The sequence below is a fragment of the Mesocricetus auratus genome, unplaced genomic scaffold (assembly GCF_017639785.1).
Source record: "Mesocricetus auratus isolate SY011 unplaced genomic scaffold, BCM_Maur_2.0 Super-Scaffold_6730, whole genome shotgun sequence".
In the NCBI taxonomy this organism is placed as follows: Eukaryota; Metazoa; Chordata; class Mammalia; order Rodentia; family Cricetidae; genus Mesocricetus; species Mesocricetus auratus.
Window position 1 is genome coordinate 94087550 of NW_024429184.1, and position 21310 is coordinate 94108859.

Here is a 21310-nt window from a genome sequence, read left to right on the forward strand (position 1 = left end):
TGCTTCAAAAACGATAGTGGTTATCAGAGCTCCCACAAGATTCTTCAGGATAAGATCCCAAGTCACATGCACAGTGTGTCTTAACCACTGTATGTGGATAGTGGGATGCTGATGTTGAATTCTGGAGCCATTTACCAAATTGTTTGTGGAAGCTCCTTGGAAACACAGGCTTGCATACACATGTGAGCTGTCAAGAAAGAAGTGTGCCAGAGGCCAGTCTTTAAGCTACAGTTGTCCTTTAGTCATGGATCTTACTGGAGACTTTGCAGAGGAGGCAGCACGCTAGAGTCAGGGCATCAGTGTGGGTTGCCACCACAGAGGACAAACAACAATAAAGCAGATGGAGACAAAACAGGGGATTAAGTCCCTGGAGCTTCTGCCTGCTGACTGGTGCCCTCTCTCGGGAGATTAACAGGGCTAGAGGTGTATTAGCACCAGACCCAGATCGCTTTGATGCTACAAGAGGCTTTGGATAGTGTGGCAGGCACTCCGCCTGAGCACTGCAGACACGTTGGTGTTGTCTTCCTGAACTTGAAACCTCTGGCAGGACTGGCCTAAGGTCTAGAAACCTCTGGGGTTGTGGCCTTGTCCTGCTCAGAAATGAACTGTGCCAAGAGGAGCATGGTGGATTGTGACTGACTAGGTGACTTGGGAAAGTCTCATCCCATCATTAAGCCTCAAGTAAGGGAGACTGCCAGGGAGGGGCTCAGGCTGTTGGCTCCACTAGGCTTACACAGTGGTGCCTGGCTGAGGCGGGGGAAGGGCATGTCAGCTCCTCCCTCCCCTACTTGCCACAGCAGACCTAGGCAGTACTGATCTGCTTTTATGCACAATGCTGCCCCTGACACTTCTCAAGTGTTCTGTTGAAGATAAAGCTCACTCCGGTTGAGCCCTCCTACCATCATCTATCTTCATGCAATGCCGTAACCAACCGCAGCAAAGCAGATGACCCTGTTGCTTGCTTGACAACTCTTCAGTGGTCCAGGCTTCTATCCATGTAGCCTAGGTCCTCACTGCATGAACAAGGGAATGCCTGAGAGACTGTGGCAACCAGGCTTGCCATGTCCTCTGTGAGCATTGTCCAGGGTTGCATACTGAAGCCTAGGCTAGTCTGGAGCCTCAGCCTCCTAAATACTCTGCCTAGCTTTTAGCACTCCCCTTCCCCCTGTTTTTTTTCTTTTGGATGCATTTTCATGTAGCCCAGGTTGACCTTGAACTCTTGGTCCTCCATCCTTTTCTTCCTGAATGCTGGGGTTATGGACATGTGTTACCAGGCCTGACTCCTTTCCCCCGTTTCTGAGGGAGAGGCAGTGCAACAGCAAAGAGCTATCTATGCTTGTAGAAAACTAGACCCCTGTATTCACACACTGGACTCAGGGCAGACGGCAAGTGCTTCCTTGGCAGGCCCTTCCCCTTTAGCGTCCTTCTGAGTCAGAAAGGCAGAGCAGTTTCCACTTTAGTACTAAGCACAGCTGTCAGCTGACTTTCCTTCAGAACCGTCACTGTCACCTCATTAGCTTGTGCCGTTCTGGCCATACGGTGTAGTTTCTGTAGTCCCAGCAGAATTTGCTTATCTGGGGTTTGATTAGTGTTGATCTGTGCTCAGCTGTCTAAGTGTTACCTCACTGGATCTTCACAGCCGCTGGCGAAGAGGTATGAGTCCCCTTTTACAGAGAAGGCCACTGTGGCTCAGGGAGATGGAACAGCTTGCCTCAGGCCACATGGCTGGATCATGTGTCTGTCAGGCAGTGAGTAGACTTGGTTAGACGCCCGAGGTAACAGTCCTGCCTGAAAGTGGGCTCCCGGAAGTTTCCTCAAAGCTGTGTGAGCGGTACAGTCCTAACCTAGATGTCAGCCTCTACCATGAGATTCCAAGGGTGCTAGATGTGTTCACACAGGAACACTGGCACACAGCACAGAGTTTGTCCTTGGAAGGGCCAGGATCCTTTGATCTGGTCTTGCATTCCCCCCCCCCGTAGAGGAAAAATTCTTCATGTGAAGACGTTGGTGCTCGTGGTTTCAGTGACTGCAGAAATGACTGCAACTCTCACACTTCACCACTTTTCTATCTTAAGTTATGCAGTTTTACAGACCGAACAATCTCACTTGTCTGAAGAGCCCCATGAGGACAGAGATCTGGTCCCCTTTTGTAGTTAAGGCCTAGAGAAATTCAACAGCTCTTCAGGCATGCATTGCTGAGCCAGGCTGGAGCTCAGGGCTTTTCAAGCCAGATAGCATCTGGTGTAGGAGGTGGCAGGGGGCTGGCTTCTTAGGTGTGCAGCCTGGGCTGCCCCTCGAGCTCATCCTGAGATAGTTCCTTGTGGCTGAGCCCTGCTGTCATCTGCTTGATGTTCCTAGCATTGGAGCAAGGGCCCAACATTTGCATCGTGGGGGGCAGGTGTGAGGCAGATGCTCTGTCACAGAAATACGTCACCAGCCCTGTGTCGCCAGCCCTGTGTCGGGTCCTGTTCTAAGAGAATACCCTTCATGTGTTCGATGGGAGGAGCCTGACCTGACCCCGCCCCCTCACTGCTACCTCTCCTCTGCCTGTCCTAGGCCCTGTTTGATACACAGAATGAACTTCGTACACACATCCCAAACTTCACCTTCAACCTGGGCTACTCAGGGAAATTCTTCCACACAGGTACGTGGTGGTTTACCCATGCCCTCCGTACAACCTCTTGGGCTTCTCCCAGCACTCCTTCCCCCAATTGCTGTTACGAGGGCACCAGATATACTGGGTGGGGATGGGAAGTGACTCCAGAGTTCATGGTCCACAGGGACATCCCAGGAGAGGGCATTTGGGGACAATATTGTAACAGCAAGAAGGTTTCCATATGCCTGGCAGCCTGTGCAGTCTTAGCTTATGTATCTTCTTTCTCCTGTCTCCTCCTCATCCTTACCTTTCAGAATGATTTCTACTTATAAAAGATATTAGTTGAATAAAAAAAATGGTTAACAGATGATAGTGGTGCATGCCTTTGATCCCAGCACTCTGGAGGCAGAGGCAGGCAGATCTCTGAGTTTGAGGCCAGCCTGGTCTACAAAGCAAGTTCTAGGACAGCCAGGGCTGTTATACAGAGAAACCCTGTCTCAGGGGGAAAAAAAGCTTTCATTACATTTTAATTTGCCGTGTGTATGCATATGTTTGTGCTCATATTGCCATAGCGTGTGGAGGTCAGAGGGCAACTTGAGGGTTGGTTTTCTCCTCCCACTGTGTGGATCCTGGGGATTGAACTCAGGATGCAAGGCTTGGCTGTTTCATCGCTGAGCTATGTTATGGAAGTACATAGCATAGAAAGTGAAAGCACGAATGATGTCCCTCCCCACCATGACCACCAGTATCCTGTTTGCAGTAGCAGGGATGAGGTTGAGGGCGCTTCCAGGTCCCTCACATGCTGGGCAAACGACAGGGAACAGGCCTGAGCTGATTGAGGCCTACAGTCCTCAGTGAGGACAGCTAGCTTCTGCAGCTCTAGGCAGGACCACCGTAGTCAGCAATAGGTTGAGGTTGAAAGTGTGCAAGATGACCCAAAGGTACCCGAGAGTGCGCTACTGCACTTTGTGTTCTCAGCCCTTAGCACATCAGAGGGGCTGTAGTCGTACCTCTGAGACACAGGTTCAAGCCTCCTGTATCCACCCAGAGCTTCTGCAGGCTAGTGGGCAAAAGGGCATGTGCCCAGTTTGCGTCATTGGAATAGGACAAGAGTAAGCATGTAAGAGACAGAAGAAACACTTGGCATTGTTGACTTTAAACACCAAGAGCCCACAGAGGAGATAGTGTGCCTAAGCCACTTATCAAGGCAAGGGCATTCCAGACTAGACTTGTGTCTCCTGTGCCAAAGCTCAGTTGACTCCTCCACACAGCTTCTAGGTGGCCCATGGCTGAATATTCCATGTGTAGTCAGGGGCGGGGTTGGAGGGCTGCCAGCCAGCCAGCTGTGCTGACCGCTATGTCACTGTCATAGGCACCGACGCTGAGGATTCTGGGGACGATCTGCTGCTGTCCTATGTGAAAGAGTTCTGGTGGTTCCCCCACATGTGGAGCCACATGCAGCCTCACCTGTTCCACAACCAGTCTGTGCTGGCTGAGCAGATGGCCCTGAACAAGAAGTTCGCTGTCGTGAGTAAGATTCCCTATGGCACAGCCCGGGGGTACAGGGCTGGACTGGGATTCACTGGTCTCTCAGTACTGTTGCAGTCAGTCTGATAGATCTGCTTCTGTGCCAGGGCCTGGGGTGAGCTGCCTTGGTAGCTCCCGTCTCCCAGACACCTCCAGAGGGCAGTCCCTCTTTAGAGACAAGAAGCTAAAACTCACTGGGCTTGGTGCTGCATGGCTGGAATCCCAGCCACTGGGAGGCAGAGGCCAGCCTGGGCTACATGAGAACCTTTCTCAAAACAACAAAAACCAAAAACCCGAATAAAAGAAACTGAAGCTCAAGGTCACCCGAGGACTCACACTGAGGCCTGTTCGTTTCCTGGGCTCAGACTCCTGCCTCTAGGCAGGATGGGACCTCTGGAGAGCTCGCAGAGGTCCATAGGAAAAGAGAGATGCTCAAGAGACCAGCCGGGACACACTGGCCACCAGGAGACAGCAGGAATGTGAGTCCTGAGCTAGGTGCCAGGCATGTGTGCTGAATGAGAGTCAGGACACTCCAGCCTACATTCTGCTAGTCACTCGCTTTGAGATTCTGAGTCCCTCCCTTTCTGTTCCAGGCCTCAGTTTCCCCATCTGTACCTACAGGTTCAGACCACATGCCCTGCCATTGTAGCCTTTGGCTTTTGTCTTCTGTTCTATAAAAGAAAAACAGGGTCCAAAGGGAAAGACCTCCGTTCTCATCTTGCCTGGTCATCCTCTCTCCAGGAGCACGGCATTCCCACAGACATGGGGTATGCAGTGGCGCCCCACCACTCTGGTGTGTACCCCGTGCATGTGCAGCTGTACGAGGCCTGGAAGCAGGTTTGGAACATCCGTGTGACCAGCACAGAGGAGTACCCCCATCTGAAGCCTGCCCGCTACCGCCGTGGCTTCATTCACAACGGCATCATGGCAAGTGGCTGGAGGGCCATGGCGGGCATTGTCGTTATGGGGCTACACACTTCTGGGAGGCGTGGCTGCAGCTGGCTGACTTAGGGGTGTGGGCAAGTTTCTGCTGCTGTTCTGCCTTAGAGGCTCCATCATAGGAAGGGCAGATTGCCGTCCTTAGCTTCTGTGACAGGATCAAGGACCCTTCCTTCCTTCCTTCCTTCCTTCCTTCCTTCCTTCCTTCCTTCCTTCCTTCCTTCCTTCCTTCCTCTTTGTCCTACCCTCCCTCCCTCTCTCCCTCCCTCCCTTTTTCCCTCTCTTTATTTATTTTGAGACAGGGTCTCATAGCCCAGGCTGGCCCTGGGATTTGTGTTAACTCTGGGCATGAGGTAGTTATAAGACATGCTCATTCATCCCCTGTTCTTAGAGCCTTGTTTCCGAAGGAAGACAGACAACTCGCAGTTACATCAGTTTGTGACTATTAGTACACTAGCTGAGGCTCTGGCACTGCCTGCAGTGTCATGTCAGAGACTCCCATGCTACTTTTGGACCTGTTTGTTTTGTGTAGAGAATAGCAGTGACGTATAAGGCAAGGGCAGTGGTTCACCTGGGGAATATTACAGGCTGCAGAGCCCCGGGCAAGCACTCCCAGGAGTGGGGGTTATGTGGCCTCATAGGGGAGCATCTTTCTGAGGAGGCCCAGCCCTTCTCCTGAGGAAGCAACCTTCCTTTCTGGACCATGGCTGGAGATACCATGGTCCCTCTACTGCTCCCTCTCAGGTCCTCCCTCGGCAGACCTGTGGCCTTTTCACACATACCATCTTCTACAATGAGTACCCTGGAGGCTCCAGTGAGCTGGACAAGATCATCAATGGGGGCGAGCTCTTCCTCACCGTGCTCCTTAATCCTGTGAGTGCTCTGCAGCCCAGGGCTGGTACGGGGAGGGGTGCAGACAGTCTTTCTGTAACTCAGGAGGCTTCCTGAGCTGGGGAAGAATGGGCAGATTGTCATGGGAGCCTGGAAACTGGAAGGTCCACTGTCCAGTTGTGGCGCTGGGCTCCTCTGTGTGACCCAGACAAAAGCACTGGTTTTCCTCTTTTGTAATTGTGCACTTCTATATTGAAATGTTAGCGCTTATTGTGGTCTCTTTCTATTCTCTGTGTGTGTATGTGTGAACATGTGCACACGTACACATTTCACTTGAACTTTTCTGGGCCTCTCTTTTCTTATTCGTAAGGTGGAACCAACTATTCTAACATTGTAAAATGAGCAATGTGTGTGTTATTCTCAGCCTGTGGACTGCATACTCCTCATATTCTATGTACACTCCCTGTCCTGATTTATAAAACAATGCAAATAGCTCCTGCCCAGGCCAGCTTCCTACCCTAGGCCTGTAACGTCAGTTAGACCTGGGTTTTCCTCGGCTGAACACAGCTCAAGGTCACACATTTTGTGGATAGTCCCAGTGTACCTTGCCCTGGTATCAGTGACCAGTCACAGGTGGGGTAAGGGTGACTCAGAACCTGAGCCCGCCTCACCTCTCTCGCCCTTCCCCGGCACAGATCAGCATCTTCATGACTCACTTGTCCAATTATGGAAATGACCGCCTGGGGCTGTACACCTTCAAGCACCTGGTGCGCTTTCTGCACTCTTGGACCAACCTGAGGCTGCAGACGCTGCCCCCCGTGCAGCTGGCCCAGAAGTACTTCCAGATCTTCTCTGAGGAGAAGGACCCACTGTGGCAGGTGGGCAGAGTGGCAAGGTGCCTTGCTACAGTAACATACTTTCTGTTCCTGGCATGTGCTCAGGCGTGGGCTCAGGTGTGGGCTCAGGCGTGGGCTCTAGGCGTGGGCTCAGGCGTGGGCTCAGGCTCAGTCATCACACTTCACACTCCTTCAGCAGTGTGAGCACACTCCTGGGCATGCATAGGTGCAATGTGTGTACACACTGTCTATGCCTCATCCCTACCCATAAACCTGTGCGCATGCACATTCATACACAGCCTTGGAAAAGAGCCTTTAGCAACTGTGGGTAAGGGCTGGAGAAATGGCTCAGTGGTTAAGAGCACTGGCTACTCTTCTAGAGGACCCTGGCCAATTCCCAGTGCCCACATGGCAGCTCACAACTGTCTGTGATTCCAGTTCCAGGGGACCCAGCACTCTTATACAGACATATGTGCTGACAAAAACACCAGTGCACATTTAAAAAAAAATCCAAGACCAGAAAACTTGGGGTAAGACTAGTGTCTGCCCTGCCTAGTGGCCACTCATGCCATCTCCTTCAACTGCAGCAGGCTCTGAGCTACTGGTAAAGGGGCTGAGGGAAAGTTTAGGGTAGTCCTAGGGAAAATCTATACCTGGACTACTAAAAACTGGAGGCAAAAGCTAGACTCAGGCCAGGGATCCACACACTTACTTCTGGGCCAAGTCTGGCTTGTGGTCTGTCTTCATAAAGAAAGTTTTGTTGGCACCCAGTCACGCTTCTTGTGTATCTGTCTGTGCCACTTTTGTGTCACTGCAGCAGAGACAGAGAGTACTGTAAGCCTACAGTGTTTACTAAACATTTCCCACAGGGAAAGCTTGCTGAACCCTGGATTCAGGCAAAGCTTGTGCAGTTAAAGTCAACAAGTTCTTGTGAGTTCCTGTTAGTGATGAGCACATAGCTGACCGTTTTCCAGGCCTGATGGGATTGTAACACTAACCAGAAATGGTCCCTGTCTGTTACAGAGTGGTGTTGGGAGTTGAGGATTCAGCAAGAGCTGGGCGTGGGTGCATGCCTTTAGCTCAGCACTTGGGAGGGAGGCAGAGTCGGATAGATCTCTGTGAGTTTGAGGCCAGCCTAGTTTAATAGTGACTTTCAGGCCAGCCAGGGTTACATAGTGAGACCCTGGTTTCAAACAAACAAACACAGCCACATGTAGAGGGAGTTCATTCGTGGATCTCAGGCCTCCCTCATATCCTCTCCATTGCTGTTTTAGGATCCTTGTGAGGACAAACGCCACAAAGACATCTGGTCTAAGGAGAAGACATGTGACCGCTTCCCAAAGCTTCTCATCATTGGCCCCCAGAAAACAGGCAGGTCTCTTGACCCTTGACCCAGCTTCCCCCACTGCCTGTTATCTCAGCCACAGAATTCTGGGGACCATCTTGATCAGGTCTCAGTCTTAAATATTCAATCTCCTTTTACCAGAAATGGGGGCAACATGGGGACACCTATGAATTGCCTGTCATTGTGGGGGTGGAGAGCAGAGGGAAATGTGGCATTTATTTTGAACCACAGCCTCGGAGAACATCTCTGACACCCTCCTAGGAGCCTCTGAGACAAGGCAGGATGTCTAGAGCACCTACTTTGCAAATTTGAGCAGTGCCAGGCAAAACTGGGTCAGCGCAGAGAGGGCTGATCAATTAGTCATGTCTGTCAGAAAGATGCATGGGCACGATAGCTAGACATTTGCCATCCACTCAGTTCTGTGAGGGCAGGTGGATGTTCCTTTTTTATAGACAAGCACAGGGGCGCAGAAGTGAAGTGACTTTTGGCGTTAGGGTTGGGAAGTGATAGTTCCGGGTCTTGAGACCTGATCTCTGTGACTCTGAAGCTTTGCAGTCACCAGACTTGAGAGTGTCCCCCTGAATGTGCTGTCACAGAGAGCCCCTGGAGAATGAACAAACGGTCCTCTCAAAGAAGAGGAAGGGGACATGATGGGGAGGCACCAGCACGAAGGGCTAGCGGGCCTGGGCGTCCTGACTTCTGGAGAGTTGACATCATGCCCCATGCCTGTCAGTCCCGCGCTCAGAAAGCTGAAGCAGGCAGACCATGAGTTTGAAGTAGCCTGTGTTACATATCAGGACCCTGTCAAAACGCAAAGTGAGCAAACAAACAGCAGTAACAAGAAGTGAAGAGACCCAAGAGTTCTCCATGAACAGACCTGGAGGGTTGGTGCTTCCTGTCCTAGGCTGTTACCAGGTTCCCATGCCGGGGTCCAGAGCTAGAAAAGACAGCAGGAAGCACCTCGTTCTGAGACTGAGGAGATAGCAAGTACCTGGGCTGGGAGTGTGTTGGCAAGAAAGCTTCTGAGGTCAAGTCCTTGTTTAGTGATGAAGAACGGTGTAATGATGCATGGTCTCTGGAAGGGTTACAGCGACCAATGATCATGAATAGACTGCATCTAGTGCACATTTTATTAATACTCATGAGGGCACTAAGACTCCCGAAGGGAAGGGATTTTCCCAGGCTCCCCCAGTGACTAGGGAAGACAGGCCCAGAATGTTCTCTTGTCTTGTTGGGGGCTGGGCTGAGGTCTCAGCTGCCCCCACTCTCATAGGCACTACGGCCCTCTACCTGTTCCTGGGCATGCACCCGGACCTCAGCAGCAACTACCCCAGCTCCGAGACCTTTGAGGAGATCCAGTTTTTTAATGGCCACAACTATCACAAAGGCATCGACTGGTAAGTGGCCTTCTGTCTCCAGCAGGACAGGAAGGCCATCATGGAGCCAGCTGGAGTGGCCATTGTGGCCACAGCAGGAAGCAGCTGGTGCTTGCTCACACGCAGCTGAAATTCCTGTAAACAGGGACAAGGCTCAGTGACCGTTGAGTCATGTTGCAACATTGTTGTGACAAACAGGACACTGGATGAGGAAGCCCTTTGCTCAGGGTCAGAGCTAGCTGGAGTGGGCATCCAGCCCCTCCCTGACTGCACAGGAACCTAGAGTCCTCACGCAGGGAGGGTTGCACCCATCTGACAAGCCAGTTAGTGACAGTAGGTTATTCTGACTGGCTTTTCCTATGCTCATGGCCAACTACAGGAAGAGGGGTTCCTGTGGGCATCTAGGAGCTCTCTAGGGGCAGTAGAATCAAACTTTCCACCAGAACTTTCCCGAGGGCACTGTATAGGGGCTAACATGGGCTGCTGTTACTCTCCAGTTTTTCCATTTGTATCTTTCCTGCCTTTATAAGGCTCCTGTGAGCATGCTCTGCTATTATGTGTTATTAATTAGTGGGTTCCCTGGGTGCGGAGATTATGGGCCTCTGTGTTTGCCTTTTGCTATTTTTTCCCACATTGTTTTCTTTCATTTGTCATTTATCATCTGTCCATGTTTATCCTTCTTTCATTCTATATTTTTAACAAGTGTATCCTCTTACCTAAAATCCTTGTGGCCAGATGTCTTAGTATAAGCCAGTGTGTTTGGGATCTTAGAAAGGAAATATGTGTCATTCTGCCTGGCCTACAGGGTGCCCCACCACACACTCACATGTGGATGGTGGGTAGCTGTGTGGATGCTGTTCCCAGGATGGTTAAGGAGTTGGTTGCTGGATACTACAAGCTTAGGAAACACGGTATTAGAGATGGAGAAAGTTAGGCTGACTTCTTAGCCCCATTGCCAGGACTTTGGTTTTATAGGTAGGTCTGCGGTGGGGTACGAAGGTCTGTAGGTCCTAGGGGATTCTGTTTTAAAGCCCTTGGGACTACTGAAGAGATATGCACTTTGTTTACTTTTCAGTATCTCCACAAAGGTCTGTTCTGTGTGGGTAGGAAGCTGTGCTCATTCACAGCAGTCTAGAGAGAGGGTACGTGTGGCAAAGGGTGACTGGAAATGCCATCCCAGGCCCAGAGGTGGCAGAGGACATCATCTCCTTGGATTTGTCCTGCCTGGAGTCACTCTGAGCCTAGCTTGTCCCCAGAGACAGAGAGGTCAGGGCCAGCAGGTTATTTGTGGAGATGCACAGTTCTCTCTCCAGGCATTTGAGTCTATGATGCTCACCAGAAAAGAAATGAATTTGGAATAGGAGACTTCCAAGTGGCAGTTCCTCCCCAAGACCCCATCAGAGGCAGTCTGGTTGGGGCAGTGTGCCTTGTTTCGTTTTTGAGGAAGTTCTACCTTAGCGACCCCCACCCTGTCACACTGCCTTCCTGGGTCCCCTGGATTATGAGATTTGGCCTTGAGCTCTGCCCCTGGACTTCCTACAGGTACATGGAGTTCTTCCCTATTCCCTCCAACACCACCTCTGACTTCTACTTTGAGAAAAGTGCCAACTACTTTGATTCAGAAGTGGCACCACGGCGGGCAGCTACCCTGTTGCCCAAGGCCAAGATCCTCACCATCCTCATCAATCCGGCCGACCGAGCTTATTCCTGGTACCAGGTGAGTGAGCTGGACCTGTGTCCTGAGTAGGGTGTGGATCTGCATACATTTACTCACCAGCACTGAAGAAGCACCGCTGGCTTTGGCCCTGGACACGTCGCCTGGCATGTGATGGGGGACAATAGTCCTCCCTCTGTGGTGCTTCTGGCCTGGTGGTGGTGACAGGCAGAATTGGTGCCAAATATCATCTTCTGTAGCCGCCCACTCCAGGCTTCACATGGGTCCTGTCTTGGACTCCTGACAGCCCTAAGAGGCAAAAGCTGAGTGGACTTAGAGACAGCCTAGACCCCAAAAGCAGCCATCTGGGTTATGCTTGCTAGGGTTTCCTACCCATGAGGGGTAGCTGGGAGCGGGGACTCAGGCAGGATGAATCCCTCTTTTGGGGTCTAGGAAGGCAGCTCCCACCTGGGCTGCCACACGAGCTGCAGACAGAGACCTCCCTATTGCCATTGCAGGTGAGTACTCCAGGGCTTCTGGAGTTTCTGTTCCTGACTCGACTTCAGCATGCACTCCACGGGGCTCATGGGAGTGCTTCTCATCCTGGCATGGGACTAGGAGGGGTTTCCTCTCCTGTCTTCCTGCTCTTTCTTGGGAATATGCCATGCTGCAAGCACTGTGTCTGAGTGGCCTTGTGCCTGAGGCTACTTTCCTGGTCTGCCTGCATCAAGCCATCAGATTGGTTTGACCTTCATGCTGTGGGCCTCAGCCTTTGGTTACCTGGGAAGTTCACTGTCCGGGCTTGGGAAGCTTCTTCCTGCCTAGCCACTTTCAGTGGGTCTCTGCCACCTTCTGACCCTCCTCACCTAATGCTGTAGTGACTGCTTCCTGGGCCTTGCTGAATCCTGTGTAGCGTACAGGGTTCCTCTCTTCTTCTGATCCCTTAGAACTCTCATCCTGAGCCTGCAGTGGTGAGGAGCCCTCTTTTTCTTGTTCTCTAGGATGCTGGTTTATACATTGTCTTGCCATTCCCAGGGGCCTCATCTTTATGGGAAGTCCAGAGGGCAGCAGGTAGTCTCCTTCCTCTGTGGGTACAACCGCTCCAGCAAAGCATGGATGGCTAGAGGGCTGCTCCCATGAGTCAGTACTCATGACAAAACAACTGTGCTGCCTCCCTTGAAGGGCACAGTGGTTTTCTAGAAAGCAGACAAGGGTGTGTGTGTGTGTGTGTGTGTGTGTGTGTGTGTGTGTGTGTGTGTGTGTGTATACAGGGCTCCTTTACACAGGTTTTCATGTGGTATACTGGAGTTCTCGAAAGAAACAGAACTTACAGAACAAATATGTATATAAAGGATTTATTGGATGTGCTACATGATAGAGTCTGAGTAGACTAATAGTGACTGTCACACAGTGGAGTGGCTGAGAACTCAGCAATCCCAGTCTGTCACTGAAGGCCTGCAGGATTGCTGGAGAGCTGCTAGTCTTCAGTTCACATTTGGAAGCCAGAAGTTGAGTTCTGATATAAGGGAAGGACCGCAGCAACAGTAGCAGCAGCAGTAACAGAGTAGATGGACTTGCCAATGAGAGTGACAACAGATATGCAAAAGCCAAGCCTTGTTCTTCCAGCTCTTTTTATCAAGGCTGCCACTGGGAGGTGCTGCTTACATTTAGGGTGGGTCTTCCCACTTTAGATAACCTGATCAAGAAGATCCCTCATGCTGCTTGCCAGTTAGTTGATACAGATTACATCAAGTTGACAACTAAGATTCACCATCACATGTGGCACTTTGAATGCATGTCTTATAAACCTAAGGCCTAATTATTTTTCCTGTCCATGATCACGGGAGCAAGTGTCATAAGGAGAAAGAGGCTGCTTCATTCTAGGAGGATATAAGAAGATACTGGGAGGAGAGGAAGGGAGCTGGACTGTCTTCAAAAAGTCAGGAGTAGTAGAGGTTGTCTATACATTTATATACATTACTGCCCTATCCGCCCTGCCCTGGGCTGTGCATTGATTCTCAGTGATGCGCAGGGTCAGTTAGCATGGACAAGTGTCTGACCTCTGACTCTGAGATCTGCTGATGGCTTACAGATTACAGGTGGGTCACCCTGACGTTTCCCCCTTCAGTGATTTCTGTCAGTTCATCCAGTGTCTATCAAGGATAATTTTGCTTTTGGTGGAGGAGACTCTTATGTCCTTTCTAGTAAGTAACACTCTGTTTCAGCAAGGACGGGGGCTTTGAATGCAGGACTTGGAGCAGGTATTTCCCTCTAGCTGGCTTTTGAGACTATGGTTGTGTTTTATGTAGCAACTGGTTCTGGTTTTCCATTTTATAAAGATCATGTCAAGCGTTTCCTTGTTTGGGTTTTAGTAAATGGTTGTAGAAATGGGGGCTGGGGTTGTAGCTCAGTTGGTAGAATGCGTGCCTGGCATGCATACGGTTCTGGGTTTGGTCTCTGCACTGCACAAAACTAGATGTGGTGACACATGCCTGTACTCTTAGTGCTCAGAATGCAGAGGTCAGAGAATCAGAAGTTCAAGGTCACAAGGCCATCCTCCGCTATACACAGTAAATTTGAGGCCATCCTGGATATTATGAGACTGTCTCAAGAAATAAGAGTCAATGGGAAGAAAGCCACATTGATGTTAGTACTTGCTGGTTTGCAGGTTCCTGGAGCATCAGGAGTCTCAGGGACTATGCCAATGAAGAGCATTTGGGATGCTGGTGTAGTGTATCTCCTACCTTGCAAAAGTTGTAGAACTCGGGGCTCTGGAGTTGATGACTCTGAGGCTAAAGCAGTGAGGCAGAACCAGGACATCAGCCCAGGTCACCCACTTGCTTCTGTCTATCTGTGACACACCCATCTTCTTCCCTTGCCTGCAGCACCAGAGAGCCCACGATGACCCAGTGGCCCTAAAGTACACCTTCCACGAGGTGATCACGGCTGGCCCTGATGCATCCTCAAAGCTGCGTGCCCTCCAGAACCGTTGCCTGGTCCCTGGCTGGTATGCCACTCATATTGAACGCTGGCTCAGCGCCTTCCATGCCAACCAGGTAGCTGTCTGCCCTGCCTCTTGGAGAAAGGAGTGGCTTTAGTTTAAGGGGACCTGGAAAGCCTTGTGGGGGGCTAGGAGCCAGGGTGTGGTGGTGGAGGGTCAGCAGGGTTAGATCACAGGATGTCTTTTAGAGAAGTCTTGAAGCTGGTGGCTGCAGTCAGTACACTGTAGGGATGTGAGGAGCAGGGATGCCAGCTTTGCCGATCCCTTAAACTCTGGGAGAGAGTAAGGTGGGGTAGCTGGCAGTGAGCAGGGGTACCTTGTAGAGGATGTCAGGAGTAGGGGGTGCTCTCTAGATGTTCAGGGCACTGTGTTCGCAGCCAGGCCATTCCTGCTGCAGTGGGCGAGGGCAGTTTGCCACTGGGACAAAAGCAAGTCCAGATAGCCTTTCTCCCTTTCCTTGTCTCCAGATCCTTGTTTTGGATGGCAAACTGCTGCGAACAGAACCTGCCAAAGTGATGGATTCGGTGCAGAAATTCCTCGGGGTGACCAGCACCGTTGACTACCACAAAACCTTGGCGTAAGTGTTGCCTTGGTCTTTGCATTACGCAATTTCCCTGGCCCTTGCTTGGAATATAACATGTGTTTTCTATGTGGTTGCTACCATCTTGAAATTTGGGGGCTAAAGAAATCTTGGGTTCACTGGGTGGTGGTGGCACATGCCTTTAATCCCAGCATTCGGGAGGCAGAGAGGTAGGCAGATCTCTGTGAGTTTGAGGCCAGCCTGGTCTACAAAGCAAGTTCCAGGACAGCCTCCAAAGCTACCCAAAGAAACCCTGTCTCAAAAAACCAAGATAGATAGATAGATTGATCGATCTATGTCTGCCTGTCTGTCTGTCTGTCTGTCTGTCTGTCTGTCTGTCTGTCTGTCTGTCTGTCTATCTATCTATCTATCTATCTATCTATCTATCTATCTATCTATCTAATCTATCTATCTATCTATTGGGAAAACCCATTCTGCACCATTAAGGATTGCTCAGAGAATGTCTCACAGGACTCTATGGGACTGGGAAGAGTCCACAGGGATTATAGGAGGAACTGAAGCTCCTCAGCCTGGACCACAATGTCTTAGAACATGGAGGTGCTTTTTCTGGGAGAAAGATGGTGTGCCCAAGGCAACACTTGACTACAGATGGCAAGTGTCAGTCTGCCTGTTCACACTGAGTGAGTGGAGAAGAGAGACTCCCTGCACACTGGGACAAGGACATGGCCCTGAGGAGGGAGACCAGACTACTCACCCATAGGTTTCCAACCTCTTCAGGTTTGACCCAAAGAAAGGATTTTGGTGCCAACTGCTTGAAGGAGGAAAAACCAAGTGTTTGGGCAAAAGCAAGGGACGGAAATATCCAGAGATGGACTTGGATGTAAGTGGGGGCTGTAGTCCCATGACAGTAGGCGGAGTGGGAGGGTTCCCTCTTGGGGGAGGCCTTTAAACCTTTGCTCTTGACTATGACAGTGGCCTTGGAACCTCTTTCACAGTAGTCATTTCATAGACAAGGAAATAGGGTTTGGGCCCAGGAGGTCAGCATTGGTTTTGTCAAGTATGTGTTTATTATCTTTTAGCAAGGGTAGCAGATGCTATGCATGGCTTCCACACAATAGAAAGCATAGTCCAAGGCAGGGGTGCCGACACAAGGGGTGGTTACAGGATTGAATGTAGAGTTAGGGACCACGCCACAGGATTTGGACCTAGGAAAGGAGAAACAGGCCACTCTATAGGGAGAACATTGCATGAAAGCACATTCAGGGAAGGCCACAGATTGTATCTTGTCTTGTTTTCCTCTTCCTGTAGTTTTGATGAATGCTCCCTTTTTCTCCATGGGTTTGACCTTGGGCACTGGGTTTTGGTGCTCCCCCATGAGCATTTTCTCTGGAGGCTTCTTTTTGGAAGAGGATTGGAATAAGACAGAGTGGTGTTATGGAGGGGGTCATGCTCATGCTGACATGTCATCTCTGACCTAAGCTGTCTTCCCACTGCAGTCCCGAGCCTTCCTAAAGGATTACTACCGGGACCACAACATCGAGCTCTCTAAGCTGCTGTATAAGATGGGCCAGACACTGCCCACCTGGCTGCGGGAAGACCTCCAGAACACCAGGTAGCCTCGGCCACCACAGCCAGACAGAACGCTTGCGTTAGCAGGGATGTCCTGCCTCACACTGAGCCAGACTGACCTGCGGAGAAGGGCACTGGGCCCGCCCAGCCAAAAGCAACGAGCAATACTCTGCTGAGGCCCATCGGGGCCTGAAGTCCAGGCAGGTCTGCAAGCGCCTCAGAGCATCCGCTGCTGGATGTGTGGCCTACGGACCTCTCTGGTACCAGAGGTCCATTCCGTTCGCAGCTTCCCTGCCTGGGAAGACCACTTCTGGTGGTGGAAGGTCATTCCCTGGTAGGAGGAGTCCTGGAGACTCTCTCCTGTCCCTCACTGTGTTTTACCGCTCCTCCTGCCCGTTCCTTTGTTACACCTCTCCCTGCTCCAGCAGGGTGTCCCCTCAGTATTAGCTGCCATATTTCCCTGTCCTCCAGACAGTAAGGGAGAAGAGTGCAGCTGGGCCTTTCGCCCAACTAGGGAGAAAAACTGGGCATGTCCTTGAGGGTTTTGAGCCAGGCTCTGCCAGGGTTTAGCGGGGTGCCCAGATGCACTCTGGATTGGAGGTGAGGGTGGCCATCTTGAGAGGACATATGACCTCTGCATTTGGGTTGATAGTATCACATCTCATCTCCCCTTTGGGGGAGCGTCTCTCTGGCCCCTATAGTGTTCACCTATTGCTCATGGTCACTTGTAGGCCCTGGGCCACTGCCATGCCACTGGGCCCAGAGACATGGTCCTTAGCCCTGTCTTGTTCACCTGGGTGGGACTGTGGTGTTTCCTGTGGTAAAGGCTGAGGCGAGTCAGGAGTCTGCCAGTGTCCATGCTCCGTGTACATACATCGTTTTATAGCCACCGCCTCGGCCCAGCAGACACGGCAGAGTTAGCAAGACTGCTGTTCACTGCTTTGCCCAGCAACCTGTGGCCGAGGGTCCCCTGAGACCCCCTTAACCTCCCAAATACTAAGAAGCTAAAGTATTTTAATATTTTGTGTTTTTTTTTTCTTGGTGCCAGAGTTTATACCCTGGGTGCTGGGGTCGCACTGTGTTTTATATATATATATATATATATTATGTGTATATATATATTATATTTTTTTTGGTTGGGTTTGTTTTTAATTCAGTCATACACAATGGTGGCAAGCCCTAGCCTCAAAGGGTGTCATATCTTAATGCTAGAGAATGAGTTGGAAGGAAAGACGAGTGTTTATGTCAGAGTCTAGGCCTCAGGGAGATGGCTTGAAGGGTCCCTCTTCCCTCTCCCACAGAGGGAGCAGAGCCGGTAAGCTGGAAAGGAAGAGCAACTCCAGGAAGTCTGGGTTTACAAGCCTAGTGGCCCTGGGGTGTTTGGGAAAAGCTGGGCTGTGGGAGCTGCCCCTCCCCCTCACATGGTGCTAGGTTGGGACTGCCTTTAACAATGTGAAGTGACTGAGCTTGGGTTGCCTTTCCCTGCCCCCTCAACTGCCAATTCAGTATCCACCAGGCATCTAGGACATTCTGACACCCTGGGCTTGGAAGGGTCCCAAGATGGGCACAAAGTAGGTTCAGGAATGGGAGGTGGCCTTGGTCAATGTCACAGAGCTGTTGGAAGCAGTGCCGAGAGCTAACTTCAGGCCACTGCTTCTGAGCCCAGTGCTCTTCCAGTACCACACTGCCTCTGAGCCCACCCTCGGGGCCCTCCTGTGTTCCAGGTTCCTGTCTTTCCCTCAGTCACAGCGTTGGTCATTCCAGGACATGGGGACAAACCACTCTTTCCCAGCCAGGTGCCTTTGAGCCTTCCCCTTCCAAGACCTGCACACCACTGTTCCTGCTGTGTTCTCTTGCTTCCGGCATTCATCCATCCTGGTGGCTGTCTTCATTCTGAGCTAGTCTCTCCTTGAGCTCTCCACTGCTGTGGAGAGTGGGAGATGCTCAGGGGAATCTGCATGTGTGGTTTTGGTGTGTAGAGCTGTGTCACGTCATGTTTCTCATTGGAGTCTTGAGCTTGTGGACTGCTCACTACACAGTACCTGAGGACAGGGTTGACTATGCTCAAACACCCTGCCAGCAAGCTGGACCAGACTCAGAGACAGGCCAGCGTGTGCCCTTAGCCTCACTTCCCATCATCGGTGAGGATGGCTTTTGTATTCTGAAAGTTACTCTCTGTATGAGACCCTGTGAGAGCTGAGGTAGGGTGGTTGGAGAGGCCCCTGTATAGCCTGCAGCTCCCTTAGCCTGTGCCTCTGGCCTCAGGTGGAAGCTGGCAGGTTGGAGACCCTGGCAGACAGAGGAGCTACTGTCTGTGGTCTGTTTCCTTCTGAGACCCCCATCTTCTCTCAGCCTGTAGGTTATTGCTGCTACTATGTTCCTTCATGCTACTGGACCCAGACTCTGCCCCAGCTTGCAGACATTGGGTCTTGGAAAACAGATACGTTTGTTCTAGGATCTCTCAGCTAGAGTGTCCACTGATTGACTGGAAGCATTGGAAAATTAAAAAAAAAAGTTTGAGGGAATTCTTTTCAGTTATTCAGGCTGTTTCCCTGTCCCTTCCACACTCTCTACCAGCAGCCTTTGCCTTATGGGTGCAGATCACCTGCAACTGCCTCAGTCATTCCAGGTTCTAGAGCTTTCCCTGGGGCAGGCACCTCTGAGAGCATGAAGTCAAAATGGCCCTTTTCACACCCTGATGTATGAGCAGCGGGTGCTTCCAGTGGAGTAAGCTGCTGGCCCATCCCACCCTAGAACTCCACAGCCATGTCAGTGAGCAGAGCAAGTTCAGAACCGCCTCAGCCAGTGTTTGGTGGCGATTGGTGGCGAGTGCCAGCCACCTTCATCTGGACTGAAGGAGGTTAGCATTCGCCAGCTTGTCTTCTGTTCCCTGTGCATGTGTGTGTTCAAACTGAGCTGCAGGTACATGAGACTGTTACCCTCGGGTTGCCCTGAGATTAGGTAAGGGCTTTCTGCCAAACCAGCCAGCGCCACAGTAGTCCCTACCCACTAACAGCTGCCGTCTTGTCTGTACCCAAAGGTCCCTGCCACCCTATCCCGCCCCCCAGCAATTATACCCGGTTTTAGTGTCAGATCTAGTCAGGGCAAGAACATTGTATTGTATTTTTAAAAGTTTCTTTGAATTCTAAAAAGTTTTCCCTCTGCCCATCTGATTTTTTTTAAATGTTTGGTTTTTGTTTATTTGAGACAAGGTCTCATTATGTAGTCTTGGCTAGCCTGGAATTTGCTATGTAGACCAGGTTAGCCCTGGAACTCATAGAGATCCACTTGACTCTCAAGAGCTGAGATTAAATGTGTGCACTTATACCAGGTCCAGTCCAAAATGGCATTTTTGTTTGTTTGTTTTTGAGACAGGGTGTCACCATGTAACTCTGGCTGTCCTGGAAATTGCTATGTGAACCAGCCTGTCTTTGAACTCAGAGATCCACCTGCCTCTGCCTCCCAAGTGCTGGCATTAAAGGTGTGCGCCACCACTGCCAGGCCCCAAATGGTGTTATTTTAAGGCCAGAGGGTCTGTTGTCATTTAGAAGTTCCACATTCCAGACCCAGTTGTTTCCTCCTAGTCCTCGAACCCACATGTTTTCAAGGGTAACTTTGATTTTTTGTGCTAATGTGGCATTTCCCTCCTGCCTAAGGCATGCCACCTGTGGCAAGGGCCAAACCAGCTTGGAGGAGGGGAAAGGGCTCCCTGAAGGGACAGCGTCACATTGGGAGGGTCTGAGGGCACTGTGGGGTGGGGTGGCCTGTTGAACTGCCCCAGGGAGGCCAGGGTGGACACAGTGTTGTCAGAATGATTGTGTACACCTTGGAGGAGCCAGGCTGCCCATGCTGAGCACAGCATTCGTGTTTCTCCATGTCTTTCCTTCTCTCTGTCTTTGTTTTGGCTTTGTCCCTGCTTCTGGTCTGTGGTTCTGGGGTCTTCACTTTCTAGATGGTCCGTGTGCACTGGAGCAAGAATAAGCCCTCAGCTTATGACAGGAAGGGCTAGATGGAAGTTTCCTGCTCTAGCTGAGATGTGAGGAGAGCACTGGGTACAGTGGGTGGTCATGTGACAGTCTTCCTCCCGAGGCCCCAGCTTCCCCTTCCATAAAACGAGGAGATGGAGACTACAGCAGGGGTTCCCACATGTCCATGCAAGACTTAACTGTACTCTGTGTGAAATGAGGTTAGGAGTTTGCCCCTCATCCCTCACCTCCAGGCCTTCCATGCAGTGCTGGGGTCAAGGTTGTTTGGCTTTGGGCTTGATGCCCTTGCCAGCTCCAAGCAGGCCGGGGGCAATGACTGTGTGTGTCAGCTCTGCTGAGGTCCAGCGTGAAGGCCAGGGGAGACTCCCCACAGTGTTTCTAGAAGTTCACTTCTCCCTCTTCTCTCCCTGGCCTGGAGGAGGCCACCAGAGGAAAGGGTTTTGTATGACTGAGCTAGCTTTTCTTATGGGCAAGAGGGCTCTTTTTGTAATTTGTGCATGAAATTCATGTTATTTCCTGGGGAGAGAAGAGGGCCAACTGAGTGGGGTGGGGGGCACACTTGGGAGGCAGGCAGAGGTTTCCCTTCCCTGCAGGGGTGGGAAGGGGTTGCAGAGGGCATGCTACCCAGCTCACCTGAAGAGGGCTCTTGAACCAGCCGTTTTGGGTTGTGTTAAACATGGGAACTTTCCTCCATTAATGTACAATCTTGAACTAACTGCTAATAAAATGGGATTCTGTTTGTACATACTGGTCCTGTTTTTGTGTCTGACTTTTGCCTGCTAGGAAGGTGGAGATAGGAAGATTTTCATCATGGCCCAAACTAGCTCAGTTTGTATCCTGATTTGGTCAGGACAGCGCATTTCCCCTGCATTCTAAATCAACGCCTTTTCAGATGCTGTAGAGGCCTGCCCCAGGGCAACCATGCAGTGTCTCAGATAGATGACCAAGAGCCTTTGGGCACAGGGTTGTCAGTGCTAGGCGTGCCCACTGTCCCAAGAGGACCCTCAGAGTCTAGAGATGTTTCTGCCATTCATTTCTTTCATGACTGGGGACACACCACTTTTACTTTTTGATTGATAGTTCCCTTGTCTTTTAGGATGTGAATTGAG

At 51.0% G+C, this 21310-nt stretch overlaps 1 protein-coding gene across 7 annotated transcripts in view; it reads left to right on the forward strand.

Moving 5' to 3' along the window:
- Positions 1–20944, forward strand: part of Ndst1 (N-deacetylase and N-sulfotransferase 1) — a 60269-nt gene extending 39325 nt beyond the window's left edge. For 6 of the 7 annotated variants that reach the window (XM_040741759.1, XM_040741758.1, XM_013116768.3 and 3 more), the window contains exons 4-15: positions 2557–2644; positions 3969–4123; positions 4865–5050; positions 5807–5935; positions 6589–6771; positions 8004–8100; positions 9348–9471; positions 10993–11167; positions 13990–14160; positions 14573–14682; positions 15424–15526; positions 16143–20944. In XM_040741759.1, the coding sequence (XP_040597693.1) occupies positions 2557–2644; positions 3969–4123; positions 4865–5050; positions 5807–5935; positions 6589–6771; positions 8004–8100; positions 9348–9471; positions 10993–11167; positions 13990–14160; positions 14573–14682; positions 15424–15526; positions 16143–16262 (1641 nt within the window). In that variant the 3' untranslated portion in view covers positions 16263–20944. Of the gene's footprint in view, positions 1–2556; positions 2645–3968; positions 4128–4864; positions 5051–5806; positions 5936–6588; positions 6772–8003; positions 8101–9347; positions 9472–10992; positions 11168–13989; positions 14161–14572; positions 14683–15423; positions 15527–16142 lie in introns of those variants that run through there. The other variant, XM_013116770.3, reaches the window with a different exon arrangement.
- Positions 20945–21310: the final 366 nt, after the last annotated feature.